Source organism: Stegostoma tigrinum, chromosome 11 (genome assembly GCF_030684315.1).
Source record: "Stegostoma tigrinum isolate sSteTig4 chromosome 11, sSteTig4.hap1, whole genome shotgun sequence".
In the NCBI taxonomy this organism is placed as follows: Eukaryota; Metazoa; Chordata; class Chondrichthyes; order Orectolobiformes; family Stegostomatidae; genus Stegostoma; species Stegostoma tigrinum.
In genome coordinates this window covers 52,634,054-52,661,662 of record NC_081364.1, presented here as the reverse complement: position 1 = coordinate 52,661,662, position 27,609 = coordinate 52,634,054, and the positions used below count along the sequence as shown (strand labels likewise).

Here is a 27,609-nt window from a genome sequence, read left to right as displayed (position 1 = left end):
GACTTGGCAAGCATGTGTACAGCCTGAAGTTAAACTAATCACTTGCCAAAGAACTGGAATGAGTTTTTTTGTTTTGCTCATAGCTGAATTCAGTATCTGGACACGGGAAGCTGGTGCAGGTGGCCTTTCCATTGCAGTGGAAGGACCTAGCCGTGCAGAGATTGCATTTGAAGATCGAAAGGATGGATCCTGTGGTGTAGCCTATGTGGCACAAGAGCCTGGTGAGTATGTGAAAACTTTGGCCATGATGGCAGTATAGAAGATGGTTTCTTTTTTAGTTTCATGATCTTGACTGCTATCATTCAGAATACATACCCCAGTGTTGTCATCAAGTTGACTCCATACATTCAACTTCAGGCTGGAGGTCCTATACTCTAATTTTATCCCCACTGTCATTGAATTGCAAATTTCTCTTGCCTCTGGAGAAAATTTGAAAACTTAATTTTGACCTCAATGGTCTTGAATCTGAAACCCCAGTTCTTTAAATAGTTAGTCTTGAGCTCTGATCTGCTGTCTGGCCAGGATTTGGCAGAATCCCTACACTGCTAAAGTTGCTTTTCCAAAAGCCAAATTTCACTGATCACCAGACCCTTTCCATCAACAACTGTAACAAATTTTTTTGGTAGTGGGTTGTCTTTCAATAGAAATCCCCAATTTCATTCCAAACTTCAATATAAACTGAAATTCCATATTGACCCACCCAGTTCAATTTTCTACCACTTCGTTAAGCTAGAAGTACGTACATTTATAAACGTTTGGCACAAATGCCAGCGCAAGGGTAATGGATTACACTAGCCAGTGAGTCCCACCTTTCCACTGTGTACCTCCACCTGGTCTAGTGTCTGAACTCAACGTGTGCACAAGTTAGTCCACTCAAACTCATGGGCAGTGAAAAACATCAACTTGGTCTGTCCATAAAGGTTAGAAAACAACCTCCCAATAAACACATGTTTGCACCCTCTCATCCAGTATGATTTTGTTCAAGGCATGTCACAGCATGTAAGAGCTACTAGCAACTTCTTTGGAAAATCTAGGCTCCTATTAGAACTGAAGTTGCTACTGTTAGCAGCAAAAGTAGTTTGTGGATGTGACCAACTGCAAGCTTTCTCAGGGTGGGGGTGCTTTAATTGAGACTGACTTGCATAAATCCTTGTTTTAAACTTTTGAGTTGCTTCAGTGAGTAACAGCTTTCTTTTGTGACCTGTTTAGATTTGAAACAAACCTGGCTAAAAGCAACTTGGCTAATAAGCAGATGTTATCCTATTTCTTTGCTAGATATACAGTTTTTTGTAATTTGATATGAAAAGTCTATTCATGAAGTTTTTTTGATGCATTCCTTCACTGCATAGTACTGTAAGCACCAATTTTTTAGAAATGCTTTTGGGCAGTAAATCTGAAATGTAGGTTTTTAAATAGAGCACTGATATGCATTTGTTTTATTGCAGGAGAATACGAGGTGTCGATCAAGTTTAACGATGAGTGCATCCCCGGCAGTCCCTATATTGTTCCCATCATGGCTTCTTCAGAGGATGCAAGCAGACTTACTGTTACTAGTCTTCAGGTGAGACATAAGAAAATATCGGCTTACTGGCTGGGTCTCCTGCACATTCAGAGGTCACACATGGTCTCCATTTTAAAATGGTTGTTTTGACTAGAAGTAGGCATGAGTTTTTGGGATTAAGTTTGCGAAGTGAGAAGGAGAATGTAGAGGCAAACAAAAGGAGTTGATAACTGCTCACTTTATATCTAAAACTAATTACAGCAGCTCCAGTGTGTTATGTATCCTACAGTCTTAATTCCCTAGCAGATTAAAACCATTCCTTCCAGAAAACTCAATCCCAGTTCTTGATCTGCAGGTAACTACATAATTGCAGGTGTATAGTACAAGGTGAAGTTTGAGATTTGCTCTGATCTTGAGTGGTGATGGTGACCAGGCTTATTTCTTTTCAAATTCAGTAGCGTCCTTGCTCTCTAGTAGAATAGATTTTAAAGGGAATAAAGAGCTTTTTAAAAACACCACTGCAGCATGTTGCAAGAAACATTTTTCATGGGTGTTTCTGCAGCAGTGGCGGCGGTGGGGGGGGGGGGGGGTTGATAAAAGGTGATCCACACAACTATTTGTCTGGAACTGTGTGCGCCTTGTTTGTTTTGTAGTCAGATTTGAACTGAACTTATCTCTAGGATGTGGTGGGAAGTTTTGCATGCCTGGCTTGGTTTCGTCTTAGAACTAGCTTTCAAGAGAATTCTCAATTTGTAAATCTACCCTGAAACACTGATTTTTAAAGGAAAAATATTGCATTGCCAAAGCTTGAACTGAAACATTCTAAAATTAAGTTAATGGAGGAAAATGGATTCTAAGCCAATCATGGTATTTGAATAAAACAAGATTGCCATGTGGTATAGTGTCCCTGCGCCTTTGGGTCAGCAAGTCCCAGGTCCGAGACTGTAACATATCTAAAACAGGCTGAAAGTATTTAGTGTGGTGGTCTTTAGGGAAATATTGACCTTTTACTGTGCCTTCATATTTTGGAATTTTGTATTTGATCAGATTTAATTTTAGATCAGTAACTTGACTGCATTTTCAAAATTTGCATTTTGAAAATGCCCCATCCTCTGGATATTTGGACATTAAGAAGTAGATTGTTTATGACAACCCCGTAGTTGCAACTTACACTTATCAGTGAATTCTTTGTCTTCTGTCAATGGAGCAGCATGTGAATGAACTGTCTGCTAAACTGCGGAAGCTTATGTGCTCAACCAAAAATAGGGATGGAACATATAGGTGTGGCCTTTGGAAGTGCATGAAGGGGTTCACCATCTGCCATTTTGAAACTTTGGGATGTTTTTCTTGTGTCTCATTTAAAGGTTTTTGACAGCATACCTGCAGGATGCACATTATTCACAGGTTGAAGTTGAAGAGTCTGACCTTTCCTGACATGTTTAATCTTTGGTTTAAAAACCAAACACTTTATGGTATTTGGTAAATGGCTTAAACTGATTGTCCTTGGATTTTTGTTGCGGCACATGAAATCAAGGTGGAACTCCTTTTTTTGGGTCTTCAGTAATAACTAATGGTAACAAGTTGTGAAACTACCAACAGCAAACAAATGTTATGCTTTCAAGTGTTCAAGCAGAATGTGAATTTCAGGTCACTGGTATTTTTAACAGCTGCTTAGAGTTTTGTTATGAATGGTGACCAGCTGGTTCGAATGCTTACAACTGCCTGTGCAGACTTTTCATGGGCTCTTTGGGTGGAATTTAAGCACAGACCACCCCCCTTGTCAGAGTAAAGGCTATTCATCCCATGGTGCCAATGGCCAGGTCCACTTGAGAATGACTGACTAATTCCTGTCCATTGTGTCGGAGACGGGGGTGCCTCAAGTTCTTGGGTGTTAGCAGCAACAGACTATATCCACAAGGGAGAGCTCCCAGTCTCTGGCCACCAATTCCAACACTTCTCCAGTTTTTTAGCATGTCTTCATGCACTTTGTGATCCCCTTGCTGGTTCTGATGGGTGCCAATTAAATCTTGCTCACACTGTCTCTGGCCTAGGTTTTTATATCCTCACTAATATACAAAAGGCTAATTTTATAGCCTATGCATTTTTCCTGGCCCTTGTTTGCCAGCACATTTGTTCTGTCACTACACTAATTTCTACCACTGTATTGCCTCTGAAACTTTGGACCCAATACTTAACTGTAATCACTGGCTAGCAAGTGTGGTGGCAAAGCAATGTTAGTTCTTTTGAATTTTGTGTATGTTAAAGGTATAGGACCTTTTTGACTCTGGGGCTTCTGGTGTTGACTATCTTTGGGTATTCTGTCCCTTCCTGCCATTCGACCTTTCCCATATAACTGACAACAAATGGGGATGTACATAAATGTACTTAACGCTTCAAAATACTGCTTTTTGAGGCAATAAGGCAACACTTGCAAATTGACTTGAACGTTTCCTCTCAGTAATTTGAGGCTTGACTGTTTGTAAAATTGTGTAACAAACCAGCCCCTTGTTTTGGGTCATTACTGCAATGTAATGCTGGTCACTTAAATGCAAAATCTTTGCTTGTGAAGGAATGTGGGTAAATCACTTCTTCATTTCAGTTTAACTCTGCACTAGTAGATGCCAGAAATTCAGTTGGCACAGACTTGACAGGCCAGTCTACGCTATTTCCAGTACTTGGCTCAGCTTTGAATGTTGTGGCATTTTAAGATACTCATCATGCTGTTTTATTTCCTCAAAGTTAGAGGCAGGAAACCTCAGTAACCCAGGCAGTGTATTTCAGACTCTCTCTAACTTCTGGCTGAAAGGTTATTCTTATCCCATCTAAACTACCCACCCTTTCAGTTTTGAGGGAGCAGTTTTCTATCCACCCTGTCAAGCCCCTCTATCTCCTACACTCTGCTCATCCTCCCACATCAGCCATCCCTTCACTAAAGGAAACAACCCAAGCCGCTTCATAACTAAGATGTTCTAATCCAGGCAACATCCTGTGAATCTCTTGTGATTGCACCAGAGGGGATTCAAATCATATAATGTGGTGACCAGAACTCCAGCTGGTCCCTAACCAAAGCACTTTTTTGTAGAGCTCAGCACAACTTCTTTCCTGCTCAAATTGTATGCCACTAAAGGTAAATGTTCCATCTGCTACTTTAACCACTGTTAACCCATCCTGACACCTTCATGGATCTATTGACAAGCACACCAATGTCCATCTGTTTTGAGCTTTGCAGTGCCCTGCTGGTCACCTAAAGACCATTACTACTGTTGCAAATTTCAGGCCATTATTTTTTCTGATAATAGAAACTCGCATATTTAGTTCATGCAACCATGTAGTGTTATTGCATAACAAAACTGAATGCTGTGACAAACTTGCCTGGAGTAAGTTGACCAAATTATTGAATTGTTGGTGGTTGTCCAAACTTTCAGCTGATGCTCTTTCAGACCTTGAAGATTTCTTTTGCAAGGGAAAAAAGGTTTCAGTTGGGTATGAAACAACATTTAACACTGGCACCATTTTTGTGATGGTAGTTTAAGAATCAAATTTCATAAGTCACCTGATGACTGCAGAGTGGATATTAACTGAAGAGCTAAAGTTCCTTAAACCTTGACAGCATGTCGTGTACTTGTTGGAACATGTGTTCCTTACTAGTGATTCCTTTTAATGTGTCTACTTCAGCTGTCTGAAGTAAGATTTTTTGGTCTAAACTTCACTTTTTATAGACAAACTTTGAACAGAACTTTTTTGCTGTAGCTGCAAAATGTTCTTAAGTCTAAATATTGATACGTTTTGTTTAAGGATTTTTAAAATAGGTTAGCTGCCTTGTTTCCCTGTGTTCCAACATGGTTTTGCAACAAATCCTACAATCAAAGATAAATGTGTAGATGTATGAGGTAGTTATAATTCTTGTGTATTCCATCAATGGAACTTGCACTCTGACACAATCCAAAACTGCATTGAGCCCATTAGAGCTAGACAATGGTAGTTGTCATCTTAAGATTCATAACCTGGGGCTCTAAAGTCTGCAGACAGCCTAGTTTTAATGAAACATTAACTTTTTTAATTCCCAATTCTACTGACTCACTCCTTAAGTGAGCAGTTTCTGCCCAATTCATACAGGTGTTGCTGATTTTAACTGTGTGGCACTCAATCAAATTTAGAAATGGGGTTTGCAGTGAAAGACTAGTCTAGTAAAATGTCAATTTGTATCTGTTTCACATGCACAATTCCCCAGTGTCTCTTGAGCTAACTTGTCTTTCTGTTCTCATGCTTCAGTGAAATAGGATTGTTCAATGTGCAATAAAGTATTTGCTGTTCAATCTCCAGGAGTCAGGGTTAAAGGCAAATCAACCAGTATCCTTTGCTGTGAGACTGAATGGTGCTAAAGGTTTGATTGATGCCAAAGTTCATAGCCCATCAGGGGCAGTGGAGGATACCCATGTATCTGAAATTGAACCAGGTAAGGATTTGAGAACATGTTCCTTGGTGGTTTTTCCCCTTTAAACTTTTTTGACTTTTCTGCTAAAAGCTGCTTTACCCCCCTCTTTGAGCTCCTCTATACACTCCATTTCTCCTTTTTTTTGGTGTCCCTGCCTTGAACACTCCTTGATCAATTGTGGGTGGGAGAATGAGAAGGAAGACTCAAACTGGATTAAGTTCATCTGACACTAGGTGTATGAACAATGTCTGCATTAATTCCAAGGCTAGTACTAGATTTTGATCTAGACTGCTTGGAATAGCAGAACTCAATGTTGCAATGGATATGTTATTAGATATAGCCTGGAGTGAGGTTTTGCCTCATCTCATTGCCAATGAGTGGATACATTGCTCACTGCTTAACCTACACTGACTTGATGTGATGTTTATTACAGACAAGTATGCAATTCGCTTCATTCCCCATGAGAATGGTGTTCACTCTATTGATGTCAAATTCAATGGTAGTCACATCACTGGCAGTCCATTTAAAGTTCGAGTTGGTGAGCCTTGGCAGACAGGAGACACCAGTCTTGTTTCAGCTTATGGATTAGGCCTTGAGAAGGGAACCACCGGTAAGTTACTGATTTGCTGCTCGTGAGCCTAAACAGTGTTGTTTTTGCTGTTGGTTTTGTACCAAGGGGAAAGTGCTGCAGGAAGTTAATTTCTTTTGTGCAGTGTCAACTGTCTGAAATGTGTCCTCAATGCATAAAGTTGCATGGTAGCACATTGTGGCGGGGGGGGAAGAAAGTATTGTCAGTTCATAGCCCCATTTCTAAGTTATTCAAACTTCTCAACTATTCAGTAGAAGGTGGTGGAGTTAATACCGTACTTGCTACTTTTCTTTTAATCTGAACTGGAAACTGAATCCCCTGTTCAGCCTTCAACACCATCCCTCCAGTGCCACTGGTTCAAAATCCAGGAGCTCCCTCCCCCACCCTCAACCCTCATAACACATTATGGATCTATGTCAAGATAATAAAATGTGAGGCTGGATGAACACAGCAGGCCAAGCAGCATCTCAGGAGCACAAAAGCTGACGTTTCGGGCCTAGACCCTTCATCAGAGCAGTGTGATGAAGGGTCTAGGCCCGAAACGTCAGCTTTTGTGCTCCTGAGATGCTGCTTGGCCTGCTGTGTTCATCCAGCCTCACATTTTATTATCTTGGAATCTCCAGCATCTGCAGTTCCCATTATCTCATGGATCTATGTCAAATTGGCAGCTGCCATTGGATACCTTCCTGTAAACGTAAGAAATAAACCCCTTGAGTGAGATGAGACTCTTTTCACCTAGTGGGGAGTCTGGATTTTCTGGTTTTGCTCACAGCCACTGGTCATTGTTTTCTGGGAAGTAGATATAGATCTTGTGACAAAGATCAAGGTATGTGTTTTGGCTGGGGGGGGGGGGGTGTCATGGTTTGGGTGGGAGAGCAGGATTTAGAATATTGAGTGTCAGTGATAAGCATGATATTGAATGGTGTAGCTCTGAGGGGTGAAGTGGCTGACACATGCCAGTCAAATTCAAAATCAGCAAATTTGGTGCTACCTTAAACCTTTGGTCTCCAATTTTAAAGCACTACCTTCTCAGTCTTAAGGAATTAACACTTCAGTGTTTACAGGATACAGTAAACCCTCTCCCCACCCCCCTCTCTGAAGGGTCCAGGCCCAAAACATCAGCTTTTGTGCTCCTGAGATGCTACTTGGCCTGCTGTGTTCATCCAGCTTCACACTGTTATACAGTAAACAACCTGCTGTCCCAGCTTAACATGTGCAGATTTAAACACTACTAGCTACTGCAAGCATAGCTTTGAAGTGCCTGTTGATTTTGAAGGCTGCACAAATCTATTAGCTACCATCAGCTGATTAATGTGTATGTTGAACTTGATTCTCTCAAATGCCAAAGCTGGTGTGAATAATACTTTTTGCACATTTTACCCATCTTTGTCTCTAGTCTCCCTTTGTGACTTAACTCTTTCAAACACAGCATTTCCTATGAGAGTTAAGCTTCCTATCAAATGACTTGTGGTGGTTTAGCTCAATTAACAGGTATTGTAGGGCTGTTTACAAAAATCAAATATGGATAAAAGTGAACAATAGAGCTTTTGACTCCTTAAATTTTTAAGGCTAATTTTCCAACAGCACTGACGTAGCTCTGCTAGAATGGCTGCTTATTTGAATCTGGTCTTAATTGTTGAATCACTCTATATACATTTTATGATGTAAATCAGCATGGGAAAACAACAGTGCTGTTATCTGTATTCCGAATGCTTGTTTAGAACAATACAAAGTAGCTTCCTGCTTGGGAATTTATAATCAATGGACAAGTAGATTGAGATTGAAGTTTGACTTTTCCTGCCCAGAATTCTGGGTTTGTTTCTTTTGGCCACTATCTTTTCTAAATTGGTATTGGGAACTACCTGAATTACTTGTTTGTTTTTTTAAAATTACCTACTGGTAAGATTTGACTTCCCTTTTTTGGGCAGGAAGTCAGCATTGTTTCCCCTCTGGGAAACCCCTCCAGGTGGCTTTATTTCTGTCAGTCAGTGCCTCTTGATATTACATACTAAGTTTCCAAATGGGCACTTATGGCCTACAGGAGACTGAAGGTTAAAATGATTCCCTTTTTTTGATGCAGTGTCCTAAGTAAAGGATTCCTGTCAGTGATTTCACTAAGTCACTTCAAATGTAGCTATCATAGGTCCAATCAGCAAGCACCTAATGTAATTTTGGATGCTTCACTTGGTGACCATGATTTTTCTGTTGTAATGCTAAAAAATGATCCTAGCTATCTCTGAAATATGCACTAATCATTTTACACTAATCTCAGGCCACTGGACATCTGAAAGCCCTCTGACTATAAGACACTTTGAGGTGTAGTCACTGGTTATTAATGCAAGAAAACTGGCTGCTGACTGTACCCCAAACTTAACCTAAGCAGTAATAATCAACTGTCAATGGTTAAACTCTAACCTGCAGAACTCTGCTAGGCTTGACAGTGTAGATACTGAAAGGATGTTCCCTGCCCCTCTGGCTACCTCAATCTCGGGCACAATCTCTGAATGGCAGGCTGTTTAAGACCAAAGGTGAAAAGTGGACTTTGTTCAGCAGGTAGTGAATCTCTGTTTTCTATTTGAGTGAGCTGAAGCAGCTGAGTCAGGTCAAATCTACCTTGAATGTACTCAATGAAACAGAAGGGGTGGTGGATAAAGTTTAAATTTTGAGGTAGATCAACCATCTCACTGACTGACAGAATGAGTGTTAAGAGCTGACTAGCTTCTACTCCTAATGTTGAGTAATAAGAATCTGTTTTTCCCTGGGTTGTTTTGTTTTCAGGAGTCAACATTGGCTCAGTCACTGGAATCATTCTATCTCTTTGAAAGTACCATCTTTCCATACACTAGGTCAAGTAGTTGGGGCTTCAGTGGGGTAGGGGTGGGAAGGAGAATATAAGTGCTGCTTATTGACTTCGGCACCTCAAGCCCTAGAGTGGGACTTTGCTGGAATTGAGGCAGAGGTCAAGATTGCCAACAACTGAATGCTAAATACTTGTGTATGAAAATGTAATATCTTTGGCTTTTGTTGCAGGTGTCCAATCTGAATTTATTGTTAAAACAGCTAATGCTAGCCCAGGCTCACTTAGTGTTGCTATTGATGGCCCTTCCAAGGTGAAAATGGATTGTCGCGACTGCCCAGAAGGATACAAGGTTTCATACACTCCTATGGCACCAGGAGACTACCAAATCGGTATTAAATATGGAGGACCTTATCATATTCAGGGTAGTCCTTTCAAGGCAAAAGTAACAGGTAATGGCCTGGATATTTAAACTAGATAGTTGGCCTATTAGTCTGGCATGTTCCATCTACCAATTAAATCCTAACACCTGATATTGATCTAAAACCAATCATACCCTGCTGAGTTTATGAACACTATTGCTTAGCATTCAAGACACTTCAGGAGACAAAGCTCGCTCTGAATATACTCTATATAACATGGATTCCAAGTCTTGTTGATTTTTGTTTCTCTGGGCTCAACAAACAACTTGCCTGCTCCTCTGCCTAGCCTGCTGTGTTCCTCCAGATCAACACTGTCTGACTCCAGCATCGGAGTTCTGGCTATCTCCTTTCAAAAAGAAGTTTGTCTTCTGTCATTTAATGGGAGCTTTTCCTTGCAAATTTTAATTGATCCTCCTGATGAAGTCATAACCAGAAGCATTATTGAAATATCAATGGAGCACATTTTTGAGTGCTACATATCGTGGAAACAAAGTGCTGGAATTTGCTAATGTTTACTTTGTTTTAGTTTGAACATTCCCTCGACTCAATGCCACAATTTTTTTTGAAGCTTTTCATCTTGCATTCATAACACTTGCAAGAATGTTGCTGTAAAAGGAAATACTTTATACTCTGCCACTGTTGCACTGATTATGTACATCCACTGTCCCTCAACTATAAAACCTCCGATTCAGTGGAAAATTTTGTTGGAAAGCTACTGCCCATCTGTCACACTGGATGACTTTCAATCTAGACCCCTATGGTATTTGACCACCAAGAAATTGTTGACTTGGTTTTCCCATGTCAGTTTCTCTGGCAAATGGAATGTCATTTGCTTTTTGAACTTCAGATGTTTCTTTCTCACAGATGTCTCCAGTGTAAGACAGCTCTTGAGTGTCTGTAGCTACACGAATTCTTCCAAGTAAACTTGGTATGACTTTTCAGTGGTCAATCTGACAGGTTGCTCCAGAATGATCTTGGTGATCTTCCCAGTAAACCTGGCTTGGCTGTGGTGTTCTGGGGCCTATTCAAACTGCTGATAGTTTGATACAGTCTGGTTGTTTTTTTTTTGAAGTTTCTCCCTTCAAGTTGTTTATGCTTCATGAAGAGTAATGAGTTTAATTCTTATCATTCGGGATACTCTAAACAGGCTAAGGAGAGAATCATTACTCTTTTAGGAAAAAGCTTAAAATACACTAATCAGTTTTAATAGTCTCTCTAAAGCAGTAAAGTCTACATGTCAATGGATGACTTTTTTGGCTTTTATAACACTTTAAAGATGATGCATTTTTATCAAGGTTGCAGTGCTTTTGTTTTAGAAATCAGAGGTAATAGATTAACTTTGCTATCTCTTTCCCTTTCCCCTTCCAGGTGCTCGGTTGATTGGTGGTGGCAGTACCCACGAAAGCTCCTCTATTGTGGTAGAATCTGTGACCAAATCCACAACTGTTCACTCCTACAGTGCCATCCCCAAATTTATATCTGACAGCAGTAAAGTAGTGTCCAGTGGTGCAGGCCTCTCCATGGCAAATGTAGGTCAGAAGAACTGCTTCTCAGTGGATTGTAGCAAAGCAGGTAAAACTAACAAAATTGAATACATTAGTACAATTGTAGCTCTGGCTTTTATGTCCAGCTGTAATGTAGCTTGGTTTCAAGGTCTAAAGCTTGTTATACATTGGGTTTGAGTTAGGTAATTGATCCTATTACCTTGTGCATATAAAGTGTTCTTAGCTTCAGATCTAAATGGTCTGAACATCCTGCAGCATTTTTATGCTTGGTCTTTCAACCAAATGATACTAAATAAGCACATAACCAGTGGTTATCTCGGCTTTTTGTGATTGGCCTAGAGCTGCTATTGACATTGTTTGGGACTGCTTAGGCATTCTAAAGCTCTGCTGAATGTTACCCATTTGAGTTTCAAATGTGGTTAAAAGCCAGGAGTCACTTAGTGATCTCTTTTTGCCTATTCTTGAGTTTTTAGAAGTTAAACTGTTCAGTGTAAATTAATGTAATTTTGGGTATGTAAGCTCTTTGGTAACTTTCAGTTGGCTCCTGAACACCACTTATGCAAAAAATAAGCTTTGACTTACTGTTTTGCTGTTATTTACTTTTTACAGCAGAACTTCATGATGTGTGCAGGGCTTAATGTAATGGCTTGAAATAAGGCCCTATTTTGCCAGTAATTAGAGGGGAGCTGCTATGTTGCAAATCCTTCAGCTCTGCAATAGGCTTACCCAGGCTCTGACCATCTATATATTTTGTCAATTGTTAGAGTCCCAACTGTTCTGTGGGACTAAATTTCCAGGACATGACTAGATAGGCAATGGCAACTTTGAGACTAAAGTCTTGAGCAGTACTGCCTTGTTTCTTTAATTCTTCTAGGAATAATTGGCTGACTTTGTGCATATGTTTGACAATGCTATCAGAAGTGAAAGGTATAATTGCTAGTGCTATTAAGCAGTTCCTAGTCTACTGAGCAATGCTGTTGTTCTGTCTGGCATTTGCTTATAGATGTCATAGTTTTGATCCAATGTAAATGAGCTGAGTGGTTGCTGTTATCAATAAGGCAGCATCTGATTGCATCAAGTGACCCAAGCAAACCTGGAATCTGACTTTCAAATACACACCTCAAAGTAATCATTCCACCATTTCTTATTTTGGGACAAAAGATGGCTGTGGTTGCCTGAAGCCAAACATCTGAGCCCCAGGAAACTGCTGCAGCAGGAGATAATTGGAACTGCAGGTGCTGGAGAATCAGTGTGGGGCTGGATGAACACAGCAGGCCAAGCAGCATCTCCGGGAGCGCACAAGCTGATGTTTCGGGCCTAGACCCTTCAGAGGGATGGGGAGAGGATTCTGAAATAGGGAGGGGGAAGCAGACTGAAGATGGATAGAGGAGAAGATAGGTAGAGATGAGAGTTGGGGGGTGGGGGTGGTGGTGGCACATGCAGGGTGGTAGGGAGGGGATAGGTCTGTCCGAGGATGGACCAGTCAAGGGGGTGGGATGAGAGTAGATAGGAAATAGAGGTGTGGTGGGAGGAGGGGATAGGTGAGAGGCAGAACAGGTTAGGGAGGTGGGAATGAGCTGGGCTGGTTTTGGATGCAGTGGGGGAGGGAAGATTTTGAAGCTGAAATCCACATTGATACCATTTGGGCTGCAGGGTTCCCAAGTGGAATGAGTTGCTGTTCCTGCAACCTTCGGGTGGCATCATTGTGGCACTGCAGGAGGCCCCGGATCGACATGTCTAAGGAATGGGAGGGGGAGTTAAAATGTTTCACGACTGGGAGGTGCAGTTGTTTACTGTGAACCAAGCATAGGTGTTCTGCAAAAGTGATCCCCAAGCTTTTGCTTGGTTTCCCTAATGTAGAGGAAGCCACACCAGGTACAGCAGATACAGTATACCCCATTTGGCAGATATGCAGGTGAACATCTTGATGTGGAAAGTTATCTTGGGGCATGGGATGGGGCTGGGGGCAGGTGTTGCACTTCCTGTGGTTGGAGGGAAAGGTGCCAGGTGTGATGGGGTTGGAGGGGAGTGGAGTGGACAAGGGACTCGCAGAGAGTGGCCTCTCCAGAAGGCAGATAAAGGTGGGGATGGATTGTAGATGGCAGAAGTGTCAGAGGATGATGCAATGTATCCAGAGGTTGGTTGGGGTGGTGTGAGGACGGGATTCTCTTGTAGTTATTGTGGGGGTGGGGTGAGGGTGTTCTCAACCACTGCTTGCGGGGGTGGTGGTTGGTGGGGGCAAGGCAGGAGAGAGAAACATTCTTCCTTTTTTTGAAGAACAAGGACATCTGGGATGTGTGGGAGTGGAATGCCTCCTCCTGGGAGCAGATGTGGCAGAGGTGAAGGAATCTGCAACAGGAGTTCCTTTGGTAGTATGCTAGACCCAACTATCTGATTTCTTCAAATTAGTCTTCCTACCACTTTAAGGACCTATGCATGGAAAATTTCTGAGCTCCTCTTTAATCTTATCACAGGTCTGCAGCTCTAGCGAACCAAGCAACTGGGTTTTTTGTGTAAACCTTTCATTCCTTGTTCTTGGTAACCCCTTCAGTGCAGTCTAGCCTCTGAAGCACTGTTCTGTTTAACACTATTCAACCATTCATGCCATAAACATGTTGAAATAGACCATGTACATAGCACTACAGGGCAAAACTAGGAACAACTACTGACCATGATGGTTAATAGAACAGCAGCACTTCAGTGTAGGCCTGACAGCAAGCAAGATGTCCCCTAGAGGGGGAAATGAGTCATTTTTGCATGAAAACCAATCAGCTCAGCAAACCAACCAATTCTGAACTCCTTTTTTTTTAGCTACTGGAGCAGTCAGTATCTATTTGCAGCAAAACCTGAACAGCTTCCAGGCTTGGGTTGAAAAGTGATAGGAGTGAAACTTTGCTCCCTGTAAATATCAAGCAGTGATTAATTCAAATGAGAATCTAAACAGTCCCCTTTGTCATTTAACAGCAAACTTTGCTGAAATCCCCCAGTTCCAACATCCTGGAGGTTTTTAAACTAGAAATTGAACAAGATTTTGGGCACTGCCTGAAAAGATGGATGAAATAAAATATTGTGAATTTCAAGTTAGGACATCCTAGATGTTAAAATGACTTTGGATAAAGCATTTAATGCTTCGTTTTCCAGATGGACATTCACCTCCCTTCTGTGTGATGGAGATGACCCCTGTAAAACACTACTAGCAGAAGGGCCTTGATGCATAATGACACCTCTTTAAGCCACAAGTGCATGAAAATCCACTAAATTTAGTTCACCAATGGAGAGACTTTCTCCAGAATAAACCCCCAAGAACTCTGGCAATGAAGAGGGAGGTGTATTCAAACTTGTAATGGGTTTAAATTTTTGTCTGCTATAAGATGGATCTGATGTTTGAACTGCTTGTGCAGTTGGATCTCAACTTATAACACTAACAAGTTGAGATTATATTTAAACCTAGTTGCAGCATATTTCTCATACAAGTGGTTAATTTCTAAACATTTTTTGTCCTCTCTCTCCTAGGTTCAAACGTACTACTGGTTGGTGTTCATGGACCCACAATTCCATGTGAAGAAGTCTCTGTGAAACACGTTGGAAATGAGCAGTACAATGTAGCCTATGTTGTGAAGGAGAGGGGAAACTATACACTGGTTGTGAAATGGGGTGATGAGCATATTCCTGGTAGTCCATTCTATATTACAGTTCCTTAAATAGGCCATCTCTAATCTGGCTACTTTTGAATTCAGCATTCCAAGTTGGTATCTGAGTTTCCAAGGACAGTGCAATTGTATGATGGCTTCAGAGCTTCTAAATGGATACCTTTTTCAAATATATTTGCTGTTGAATCAGCCACTCCAAAGAATGGACTGGGTTATGGGTGGATTGTTATGATTATATATAAAATATGAACTAGACTGGGTCAATTGTAAAACTGGATTATTCTGGGTTTTTGCTAGCCCTGTTTGGCTAAAGCCATTAATAGCTGCTTGAGCTTCAGATGGACTCTACTGCAGTGTAGTGAGGGATATCCCATTCTAAAATGGTTATTTCTTGTTTGCCATGCTTCACTATAAAAATGACCTGGCCGACAGCATTGCTTCTCTCAGTACCACTTTTTGATTTAGGATGCATGCACAACCTTTGAAGCTTTTCATAAGGAATGTGCAAACCGATCAAAAGATTTTTATGATCTTGCCTAATTGGAGACTCAGGAACTCTGGCTTCAAACTTCTGCTGATGTCCTTTTGCATAAACACTGATCTAAATTGTTTTTGGCTGGGGGAAAACCATGCTGCTGTAGCTGTCCTTATCACCAATTTCACTGTCTACTGAATGCTCTAATATTGGTATCACTTAATTAGAGGTCGAGTTTGAATAAGATGGCAGACAAGGAAACATTTTTTGCAAGCACCGATTTAGTCAACTTCTGCCATGTGGCCCTACCTCCCTGGCAGCCAGTGGTGCATCAAGTGCTCAAGCTGGCTAAACCTGGAATAGCAGACAAGCCAAGCAAAATTCCCTTGGACATATTTGGCCCCTCCTATTTTTCCTCCTCCTTGCTGATGGGTAGTGCTGCCATTTTAGATGTACTTGGATATTTGATCTCGGTACCTCTCCCAAAATGAACTTGCCCATGCAAAGTTTAAGGGCTGCTCACCTGATTCTAGTGCATGTGAGTAAAACACATAGGTCAGTTTGTATAACTGGATATTTGTTTTTGACTTAAATTAAAAAAAACTACTAAATTGCACAACTCTTTTAAACTGAACTTTAAGGTCTGTACTCTGACATTAATCGTAGTAACTCTTTCCTCCAGGGCTGATTTTTGTAATTGGATTTTGTATTGGAGTTTAAAACATGGGGAAGAATGGTTTGTCATTTTTATAATGCTTTGTGCCTTACTGTGAAAAGCTTAATGTAACAACTGACTCAATAAACTTCAATGAATGCACAATGTCCACTTGTTTGAAATATTGCATTTGTTACTAGGAAACATTCCTCAAGAGGTTTCATAAAGGACTGCTAAGTATTCTTGAATGTCCTGTATTAAGTGTGCCATTATTTTTATGGGTTTCCAAGCTGCTGTTTACTAGACAGGTGCTGAAAGTAGATCTAAGTGGTAAATATCTTAAACACTTTATTTGGTTAAGTCCAAAAGGTGTCCTGTATTTTTGGTTCAGTATTTGAACAAAACAGGATTCAACCCTTAAGTTTAAACATTACTTTTGTTATGAAAAAGTAAATCTTAACTGATCTTTCTCTCTCTCTTATTTATACAACTATATTGCATAGTGTTGGCATGTTGTATTTTTGCTAGCATACTTGTCAAACTTTTGCCCTTTTGGCTTCCCAAATGTGTGAACCTGGCTGGCTATTTGCACCACTAAGTCTGACTTGTCCTTTGCTTCTCAGGTAAGCCATATATGGATTGTTGTGGCAGTCTAAATTTGTATTAGAATTTTTTTAAACACAACCTATTTTGCAGCCACCCACCCCAGCCTCCCACCATGTCACCAAGCTAGTCATGAAGGAAACTTGAACGTGGAAAAAACAATGCCCATCATTCAGCTAGTGTATATATCCTGTTTGCATGATGGACAAGCTAGCTGCACTTGTCCATTAGGGCTTCCTCCTAGTACAATCAGTTGGTCTGTGAAAATTAGAACATAGAACATTACAGCGCAGTACAGGCCTTTCAGTCCTCGCTGTTGTGTTGACCTGTGACTTGTGAAACTGATCTGAAGCTAATCTAACCTACACTCTTCCATTATCATGTTTTATCAAATGACCATCTAAATGCCCTTAAAGTTGACAAGTCTACTGCTGTTGCAGGCAGGGCATCCCATGCCCTACTGTTGCAATTTTATTTTTAACTAATATTTAAATTGTAATTTTAACTTTTATTCTGGATTTGTTTTGCAAATTATTAGTTTTCAAGCCTGAACTACTTGTCTACTGTTTTGGAGATTCACTTGTTTTGGGAGCATATGCTTGAGTATTAAAGTAGGTTTTTGTCATGGCAACCTTTATTGGACAAGGTTAGACCCTGTTTGATGTGCTTGGGCATAAACTGCCATTTGCAGTCAGCAAAGTATTCTGGTATCCTGCACTGTCATACCTGGCCATTTTTAGAATATTGAATTGCGAAGCCATGTTGGCATTCATTTCCAGGCTGGTACAACTAGAGATATCAAGCATGTAATTTCCTGGACAAACTGTATTCATATCACAATATTCCACCTCAAACTATTGTTTTAGTTTTGCATTTCGAAAAATTTCTCATTCCACAGTCATTGGAATGCTTCATTAATCAAGTGTTTTGTACATCAGGACAAAGTCCACTAACTATTGGCTACACTTTCATCAACAAAATTCTTAGCAAATATAACTAGTTGAGAGAACAGTGTTATGGTATAGCAATACTGTTTCAACAATACTTTAGAAGTATGTACACTTTGAGGCACTGAGTTTTCACGATCCTGCCCCAATAAACATCTCACTTCACCTTGACTTGTACTGAAAATCAAGCCCTGGTATTGCTATCAAAGCTGAAAGATGTTAAAATATGCAGATTTCATCAACTTACCCAATTTTCATAACCAGGCTAATAAACAACCAAGTGGTGGTACTTCTCTTGTACGTAACTAGTTTAAACTCTAATCCCCTTCAACTCACTTCTTCCGAAGGTAGGAAGATGGGTGTTGTGGACATCTGAGAACGTCGTGTAGAGCTGGATGAATGCAGCAGGCGAAGGAGCAGGAAGCTTTCCTGCTCTGCTGCTTGGGCTTGGCCTGCTGCATTCATCCAGCTCCAGTGTTCTCATTCTCCAGCATCGGCAGTTCCTACTATCTGTTACAGATGTCAGATGGTTTTTAGGGTCCTACTGCCAGTTGCTTCAATTGGTTTAAAAGAGGCACTGGCTGGTTCTCACTTGAGGTAGTGACCTCTTTAAGGCTGACCTCTTCTCAGCAACTGCTGAAGGTGGGGTTGGGTAAGAAATGACCCGGGTTTTCTTTGAGTTTTCAAAGTGTTTGTGTTTTTTTAGTTTTATTTTAAGGAAAAAAACCCTGAGCTCTAGTTGGTAGATCTGAGTTTCTCCAACTTGTTCACAGCCCCAACCTGTTCAGCTAATGAGCCAGTCAGCTGTTGGCAGATAAAAGTACTTTGCCATCAATATCCAACTTACTAGCCAGCAGACCAATCAGCTACTAGTTGCTGGTGAAACTGTACATGCTTCAGCTTGTCTAAGCTACACTAAAACTACTGTTAGTAGGCAACTAGGTAACATTACTTGTAATGAGTGCCTAGTTACTCCCTGTTTAAAAAGCACAAGTGCAATTCTTTTTAAGCTATAGACCAAAAAGGGAACAATACAGGAAAATAAAACTTTGTAATTGTACATGAGGCCAAATATATGGCAAGGAACCTAGTGCTAGAAATATCCATTGGCCTGCTCTGTGGATGGGGAAGACTTAACTAGGTTTCCTGCTTCCAATTGCCACTGAAGTGCAGCAATCTAATAAAGTGAGAATTTCCTTCATTAGAATTCTTGACCATCCACCTATCGCTTCCCTTAGTTTGGTGACCGTGGCTGTAAAGTGTGTGTTTTTCTTTACTTCAGTCACCTGACTAAGCTTTTAATCAAATTAAGATCAGTTGAATCTTTTGTAAAGATTACTTGCATGCATACACCTTGAATGTACCTACTTATTTGGATCTCATCCATACATTGTTCATGCATTCATTGTTATGGGAACAAGCTGTCCAAAATGCATGTAAGTTTAAGTACAGCAACTCCTGTTTTTAAGCAGCACCTTACAAGTTGGCACTTGAGAAACTGGCCAAAATTATATACCCTGAACTTAAACAGGGTATTTATGCTAAAGTGTGCAGCCCATGTATTACATTTGTGTCTTTGGTTTTTTAAGGGATGCTGAAGTCAAAGCTTTGCTCGTTCAGTTTACTGTGGTAATATGTACCTCGATCAGGAAAATGTGATCAACTGTCACATTCCACTTTAAGAATAAAATTCCCATGTCTCATTTCCAACAATAATGGAGCAGTGCTGTTCTGTATTAGCAAGCTGGTTTGTCCTCTTAGTTCAAACCATTTAGTCCTAGCAACATCCTTTAATCTTTTCTACACCTTAAGGTTGCACAACATCCTTCCTAGAAGGGTAACTGGAATTGCATAAAGTATTCCAAAAGCAGCATCTCAATGTCCTGGACGGTTGCAACATGTCCCAATCCCTGTGGGGAATGTTCTTACCAATGAAGGTAAGCATGCCAAAGGCCAACTTCACCACCCTGTCTACCCATGACTCTCCTGTCAAGAAACCAATCATTGGCACCCTACTATCCTTATTTGGGCCTGCCAGTAACTGTGTGCAAGTCTTGCCCTGATTTTGGTAATACAAACCAACCTCATTAAATTAAACTCCAACTGCCACTCCTATCTTACCAAGAATCCTCACTGCCCTGTATGCCACCTCCTTTATCACACTTTAACCATGCCTCTTATGTTCACACACTGTTACCGGAGAGAATTGGCAATTTATTTACCCAGACCTTCCAGTTGGGTCAGGTGGATGACCATGACAGTATAGAACATGGACATTATCCAAACTTTTCATTAAAACTATTGTGGTGTTAACATGAACATTTCAGCTGACTTTTTTCAAAATTTTAACCTTTAAGGATAATGTGATTTTCATTACAGGTAGAAATGAAACTTACTGAATTTACCTTTTTGTAGGTGAACTTATTTAAATTGTCCAGCTGACTTGTTTCTGACTTGAGTATGATGGTGGATTTGAAAAGGCTGTTTGAAATTTAATGATCTTAGAATTAGAGGGGACTTTAAACTCTGGCCTAAACTTGTTTTTGAGGTTCATGGATCTGGTCATGTCTGAAAAGACTGGCAAATGCTTTGACATTAAACAGTTGGTAAAGAAATTTATTTCCACTTTTTTTGGCAGAATTTAGAACCGGGGCCATAGTGTGCATGTGGAATGAGCTGCCAAAGGAGTGGAGTCTGTATGGTAATAGCATTTAAAAGGCATTTGGATGGGTATATGAAGAGAACGGGTTTGATCGTTAGAATCCCTTCAGTACAGAAGCAGGCAATTCGGCCATCAAGTCTGCACCAACCCTCTGAAGAGCATCCCACCCACTCCCCTATCCACATAGCCCTGGGAAATTCAGGGCTAACATCCTTGGACACTACATGGGCAATTCAGCATAGCCAAATGACCTAACCAGTATATAAAGAAAAACACAGCACAGGAACAGGCCTTTTGGCCCTCCAAGTCTGCACTGTCATATCCTGTCCTTCCACATTAACCTTCCACATTAAAACTGTCTTTACTTACAGGATCCATATAATCTCTGGACTGTGGGAGGAAACCATGGCAGACATCAGTCAGGTTCTTGTACGGTACAGCAGACTGTTTGAAGGCCCTTATAGCCTCTTCCTGTCTTCAAACTGTCACGTGGACATTTTTTGTTTCACTATCTGCCCAATTTGAAATTTCATAATGTGAAATGCATTGTACTGTCTACCAAATTCATGCTGCTTTTTCTTGAAGAGGCCCTTCTAAGACAGTTGCATGACCTTTGGCTCACGTAATGGAGTCAGTCAGCTGTGATGTACAGCAAGCACAGAAACCAGACAGTCTTGCATTAGAGCTACGTAAATATTAGTGTTGTAACCAATTCAAGACCTCTGTCTGAACAAGATTGCAACTCCTGGTACTGTTGCATGGACTAACATGTAGAGAACCACAACTATTCAGCTTTTATTTTTGAAGAAAAAGCACAGTTCTGTCACATGCTAGTCTGTGTTTTCAAACTGACCTCAAAATACTACTACAAGCAAAATCTTGCCTATGTGCAATTATTCAAAAGCCGCATGTCATTTATTTTTAAAAATTAATGAACTGAAAATCTGACACTTTAAAAATGCTGGAGATTTGGCAGTGCATTCTTGGTGTTGCCCTCCAAGACTTTTTTTTTGTTTGCAACTTTTGTTGGAAGTCTATGGGCAGAAACATCACTCGTCTTCCTTTTTATGCTTTAATCATGCTTTGAGCCCTCTGCCCAAAGATTCAGGGAAAGCATTTTGGGCAGTAATCTGCCTAAATTGCTTAAGCTGGGTTGCCATCAGGCATATCTTTATATAAAGACACCACTTAGGAAGTTAAAGTTCCTGGCTTTGGAAAGTTTTCCCCTCCCCATCCCATTTGAGAATGGACTCACTAAAATTTAGTCTGGCTGAACTCAAAGGACATAATGCAGCACTATGTAGCTGAGGTATAATATCACCTGAATTTTATCATGAGCCATTCAAATTATGCAAGTTACTTGTTTACATGTGCTTTGAGCTTGGAGTGAAGGTAGTCAGCCAACACAGTAGTAGTGATAGTGATCAATCAAATCTGGAAGAGTTTATAAGAAAGACCTTTTAGGATGGGAAATGAATGATAGGAGAACTATTATAGTAGGACTGAGTGTGAATTAAAACACTTTAATTGCACCACCTACCAGCTTAGCTTGTAACAGTTCTTGAAACATGACAAAATGAGCCCCTCAGATGATATGAACTGCAGATGCTGGAGAATCCAAGATAACCAAGTGTGAGGTTGGATGAACACAGCAGGCCAAGCAACGTCTTAGGAGCACAAAAGCTGACATTTCAGGCCTACGTCAGCTTTTATGCTCCCAAGATGCTGATTGGCCTGCTGTGTTCATCCAGCCCCACACTTTATCTTAAAATGAGCCCCTGTTGGAAAGGGGAGGAAGAAAGTATGGGCGACCCTGGTTTAGTGATAGTGGGGGAAAATACCTGGAAAGTAGGAGTGATTGTAGACTTTGGTCCCAATGTTTGGCAGCAGGTACTGTATTGGTAACCAATGAATTGGAGAGGATGAACAGTGGACTGGTGAGTGAGATGAGCTGTAGGAGGTCCTGGATAGCCTAAAGTGACTTTTTTAAGTAAAGGTGAGAATGAATGTGACTTTAATACAGCTGTTATTGTGAAAGTTAAATATTTATGCATATTTGTAATATGAACTGACAAACCTTTGGATAGAAAACTAACTTATTCCCTGCTGTTACAACTGGATGTGTCGTGTATCTGAGGGTCTTCTTGACCTTTACGTATCTTTGAATCAACGTTAGATGTCTGGTCAGAACTGAGGATCTGGGAAAGCTGTACTTGACACAGCCGTAGCAACTCTCCCAGCTTTAATCCAGTCTCAAATTTAAATGCCAAATCAAGCAATTTACCTCTTTTTTAACGCCACCCAATATTTTAAAAGGTCCTTAAATTGGATGCATAGCTTGTATGTTCTGTTTAAAATTTTGTTTTGATCTGATGCCAAAATCGACAATTTTGGAAAAAATACGACCAGGACTAGCTCTCTTTGCCTCAAAGGCAATAGGTTTGTGATTGGAATATGTGGCTACAATCTACAGCATGTTGTGCTATTACAATGATTCCAATTATAACTCTGGCTTTGTATTTGGAGTGAGGGTTGTGCTGAACATTACCTTATTATTGGGGCATGGAGAAAATTTTCATGGTCAAAGTACATAAAAGGAATTTTGTTTCTAACCCATTAACGGGCATTCCTGTGGCTAGTCAAACATTTGGGAATAAAAACATTTCCAATTTAAAAACATTTGTGTTTGTGTTCAATGCTTTTCCCTTTTTTAATGTTTTAAAGTTTTTAATGCCCAAGCTTTTTGCTCCAAGATTTAAAAGACTAGGTAACTGATTAAATATTAGCAGCTATCAAGCTCTTAAACTGAAGGTTGTAGAAAAGATGTCCTTTTGTTGAAAACTAATTTAAACTCAACTGGAGGTCCTGTTCTAACATGTTTTAGTAAGACTTTGTGCTTTTAGAATAAAAATGTTGAAGGGAAACTCCTCCATACAAGAACTTTTCAAAACAATGGAGGGATATAGGTTTCCCTCAACTAGATTCTGTCTAGGTTCCGTGACCCACTCTAATCTGAGTAACTGAGCTTTCACAAGATGCTGAAAAGTACACTGCTACAATCTGAAGTTGAAAAACAAAATCAATGGAGCTGTGCAATGTCAATTACTCACTTGCAACAGTAAGAGTGGAAGGGTTTTTGAAATTGCATCTGTTTCAGTAAACAATAGGGTTGGGGGAAATTGTAGTACTTGAACAAAAAAAAACCAATTGCAAACCCACACTATTTTTAACAATAGTATATTTTTTGTCCAGTTGCTAATTGGAATGAATAAATTGGTGCAAAACTTAGGCAATGTAACCTTTCTTTTATTCTGTGATTATTTCAAAATTGAGAGAATTGGCTATTTGGTCAATTTAAAAACAAAAGCACCTTATTAATGAGATAGTTGGAACTGCAGATGCTGGAGAATCTGAGATAACAAGGTGTACAGCTGGATGAACACAGCAGGCCCAACAGCATCAGAGGAGCAGGAAGGCTGATGTTTCTGGCCTAGACCCTACTTCAGAAAATTTGTTTTTTTTTAATTAAAAGCTGAGCCGATAAGACACATTCAAGTAGCTTTCCACAGTGGGGATGAGAATCCTTGACTCTACATTTCCAAAGGGCTGTATACTATTCATACTGAGCTGGTGTGCAGAAGCTCTTCAATGTTGTATGAATATTCTTCAACAGACTGCCTGAGTGAACTCTACTAAGTTGACCCGAGCAGAACAATGCTGCAATCTGGTGGCAGCTCTGTTTCCAATGGAGAATGTAATGTTTCTCATGCTCATTTTCTTAATGTTTTAATGTAGAACTTTATTCTTGCTCAACCTTCTCTTATCTTGGTAGAAATATTCAACAGCTACTTCCTTTCTGCTAGTTTATTTTGCCCTATTGACATCAAGTTTTCCTATCAATGGCACAGTGCATTTCTGGTTCAATGCGTAGTAATGTCCCGCATGTGTCTCAGTAGGAAAGACAGATTTAATCAGTGAACCACCTTTCATCAACAGCATTCCAGTTGCTTGACATCAGCAATTTCTCTAAATGAGACAATGTGCTGTTTTGCACAATCATCTGCTAGCTCATTGGCTATCTTTGCATCTTCCCATGGCTCAGAACTGCAGTGATGCAATTTGTCTCCACCTAAACCCATAGGATGTCTGAAAGATTTAATAAATTACCACACCAGTGGTGCAGAATAGATCGGTCAAAATTCCATCAGGTTCAACGTTAGTGCCTGGAGCTTTCACTTGGCTTTTGTTTCATTCTTCATATGCATCAATTTGTCACTGTCTTGCCTTAAGTTATTTAAATACTCAAAAACCAATTGCATTGTGTTTCAAATATTTTGGATGCTTTAGAGATTGGATGGTACAATTAAACTGTCTATTGCACTAAAATTTAAAGTCCTTTTTGCTTTCCTAAATGCACATGATAGCTACATTCCTTCAGGCTCATCAGCATTTTCTGTAACTAGGCACCTCTGATGTCAGTTCTCCATTGTGTTACAGCACCTGGGAGATCAAACACACCAGTTGCTTCTCATCAACAGCTGTTTCACTTCTGTTTTTATTTATTGTAATATGATAGGCTATTTCTCAAATAGGGACAAAAGGAAAACCTAAATTGTATATTCTGAACAAAACAGATGGCTGTAGTCATGAATGATAAATATTAAGAATGCTTTAAGCTAGATTCAGCGAAGGCTTGCAGCTGACATTTCACTTGTTCTATCACTTAATGGATTTTATCATTATAGAGCAGCACAACCTATAGTTGTTTGCAGCCATCACCTCTGCCTCCCAAAGGACAGCAATCCTGGCTGTCAAGCTGGTAAACACAACCTAAGTGTGATAGCAACAACTGTAATATTTACATTGTTTCCATTACAAATGTTAGCATACACTTTGAGATAATGAGTTAACTTGCAGAAAGAAAGTTGCTGGGGACAATGCAATGATTTTGGCCCCTCTGCTACCTCAATGCTATAAAAAGGCTATGGTTATTTTGGGGACATATCGGGTTGGACAGGATATGTAGCTTGGTACAAAGGGTATGAAAAGTGCATACAGAGACTGACTGAGGGGGTTGAGAATACGAGGAGTGTTTGCCAACTTAATTTCTTCTAACTTTTTGGCCGTAGTCCCCAAGGCAGTTTGGTGAAAAGTCTGCATCCAGGCTCATGCGCCATCAGCATGTTGGTGACCTTGGATGAGTCATAATTCTCGATTTAGCCCCAAAAACTTGTTGCATCCTGAAGCCTTGATTTCCCCAGCCTCTGTACAATCAACTCCAGAAAGAAAAATGGAGCTGTGGTCCCCCTTTTGATATCGAGAGTCAAGGAGGTGCTTACAGGAAATTCCTGTATAGGTATGTCATTAGTAAATAAAAGGAAACTAACACTTTGTTCAGTAATAAGTCTGCCATCATAAAGTCAGAAGCAGGGGCACTTGATACTTAGACAACGTTCAGCACCACTTACGATTCTTCCAACGCAGAAGCAGTCCATGTCATTAAGGTGTGGGCAATATCCAAACTGGGGATGATAAAGGATAAGTAATATTTGTGCCATACAAGCAACAGATGATGACTACCTCCGACAAGGCAGTATCTAACCCCCTCCCTTTGACAGTCAGTGACTTATCATCACTGAATTCCCCACTACCGCTATCCTGGGAGTTAGCACTGGTAGGCAATTTAACTGGTCCAAACATACAAATACTGTGGATACAACACCAGGTCAGAGGCTATGAATTTTGTAATGAGTAATTCTCTTTGTTATTCCCAAAGTGCCTCCGCCACCCATGATGCACGTCAGGAATTTGATGGAATACTCCCCACTTGCCTAGTTGGGTGTAGCTCCAACAACAAGCTTGAACACCATCCATAACAAAGCAGCGCATTAGATTAGCATTACATCTGCCTTGAACATTCACTCCCTTCGCTAGTGCTGCACAGTGGCGGCAATGTGCTACAACTGCAAGGTGTATTGCAGTAACTTGGCAAGGGTCTCTCAACAGTGTCCTCTAAATAGTTACTGGGTTAAAGTCCTGGAACTCCTGTCTGAAAGCACAGAGTGATTCTACTCCTTTCAAAATCTGTAGTATTTCAAAACAAAATCAACTCAACACCCTGTTCTGCAGGACAATTGGGTAAGGGTAATGAATGCTGACCCAGCCAGCACTGCCCACATCCCTCAAGGTTTGAAGTAAGCTGTGTGACAGCAACAGCGCTTAACATGCACCTCAAATTCTTGACTCGATCAATGAGATGCTTCTGCTAAGTTTGCTCATAATTATTTTACCTTTGTGGTACACCTAAAGGTAAATGAAATAGCACAAGTGGCAATTGCATAAAGCTCATTAAATTATTAGAGTTAGTACCAGATCAGACTGGTTCAGGTGAGGGAAAAAAATGCTGCGTGAAACATCATGGTTGGTTCAAGTGACAATATTTGTACTAACAACCTTTTTTATGCCTTCCCCCCGCCCAGTTTGTTATTTGATATGCCTTTCAAATGTCACAGGGCAGATGTGCTTTGAAACAAGCTCACAATGGGGGGAAATTTGTATCTGCACTTTACTTTGGTCTGATTGTCAACTATCAGCTTTTGCTTATATGAGCAAGAAAGATGCATTGAATATCAAACACCCCCTACAATAGGGTGATAATGGGGACTGCAGATGCTGGAGAATCCACGATAATAACGTGTGAAGCTGGATGAACACAGCAGGCCAAGCAGCATCTCAGGAGCACAAAAGCTGACGTTTCGGGCTTAGACCCTTCATCAGAAAGGCCTAAACGTCAGCTTTTGTGCTCCTGAGATGCTGCTTGGCCTGCTGTGTTCATCCAGCTTCACACGTTATTATCTACAATAGGGTGATACTGATCCACTGTTAAAACTGCCACATTATTATTATTATTTCCCACGTGTTATATTTGTTCTGTGACACAATCAACATCACCACCGAAAGCAACGCTTAATAAAGAGAGAAATAAAGAGAAAATATGGTCTTGTTGTTGAACAAACTGGAGTTAACAATTGAGTGTAAGAGCTGCTGTTATGATGGATGTGTGTCATGTACCGAGAGTTCCATCTGCTGGCCAACTAAAATCTTTAGGTGTACTACTAAATATATCAACATTGCTGGTATTTCACATCAGAAATTCCTATTCCTATTCTAAATTGATTGCACTTGCTTAATTTACTTTAATCATTAAATTATTTAGGAGCAACAGCTATTTATTATCCTAAATCAGCTATTGCATTGTTTAAAAACTATTTAGTGCAACATGAAGGGTCAACAAAGAGTGCAGGAAGGGGTGCAGCAGCAACACCAGGCTCACACAAAGATGACAGAAATAGCGAGAACAACATGTGA

At 40.4% G+C, this 27,609-nt stretch overlaps 1 protein-coding gene across 3 annotated transcripts in view; it reads left to right on the top strand.

Annotated features, from left to right (window-relative positions):
• flnbl (filamin B, like) overlaps positions 1–16,196 on the top strand; it is a 135,879-nt gene extending 119,683 nt beyond the window's left edge. For all 3 annotated transcript variants that reach the window (XM_048547920.2, XM_048547921.2, XM_048547919.2), the window contains 7 exons: positions 84–221; positions 1,446–1,561; positions 5,825–5,957; positions 6,370–6,546; positions 9,556–9,774; positions 11,113–11,316; positions 14,763–16,196. In XM_048547920.2, the coding sequence (XP_048403877.2) occupies positions 84–221; positions 1,446–1,561; positions 5,825–5,957; positions 6,370–6,546; positions 9,556–9,774; positions 11,113–11,316; positions 14,763–14,950 (1,175 nt within the window). In that variant the 3' untranslated portion in view covers positions 14,951–16,196. The remainder of the gene's footprint in view (positions 1–83; positions 222–1,445; positions 1,562–5,824; positions 5,958–6,369; positions 6,547–9,555; positions 9,775–11,112; positions 11,317–14,762) is intronic.
• The last annotated feature ends 11,413 nt before the right edge of the window (positions 16,197–27,609 follow it).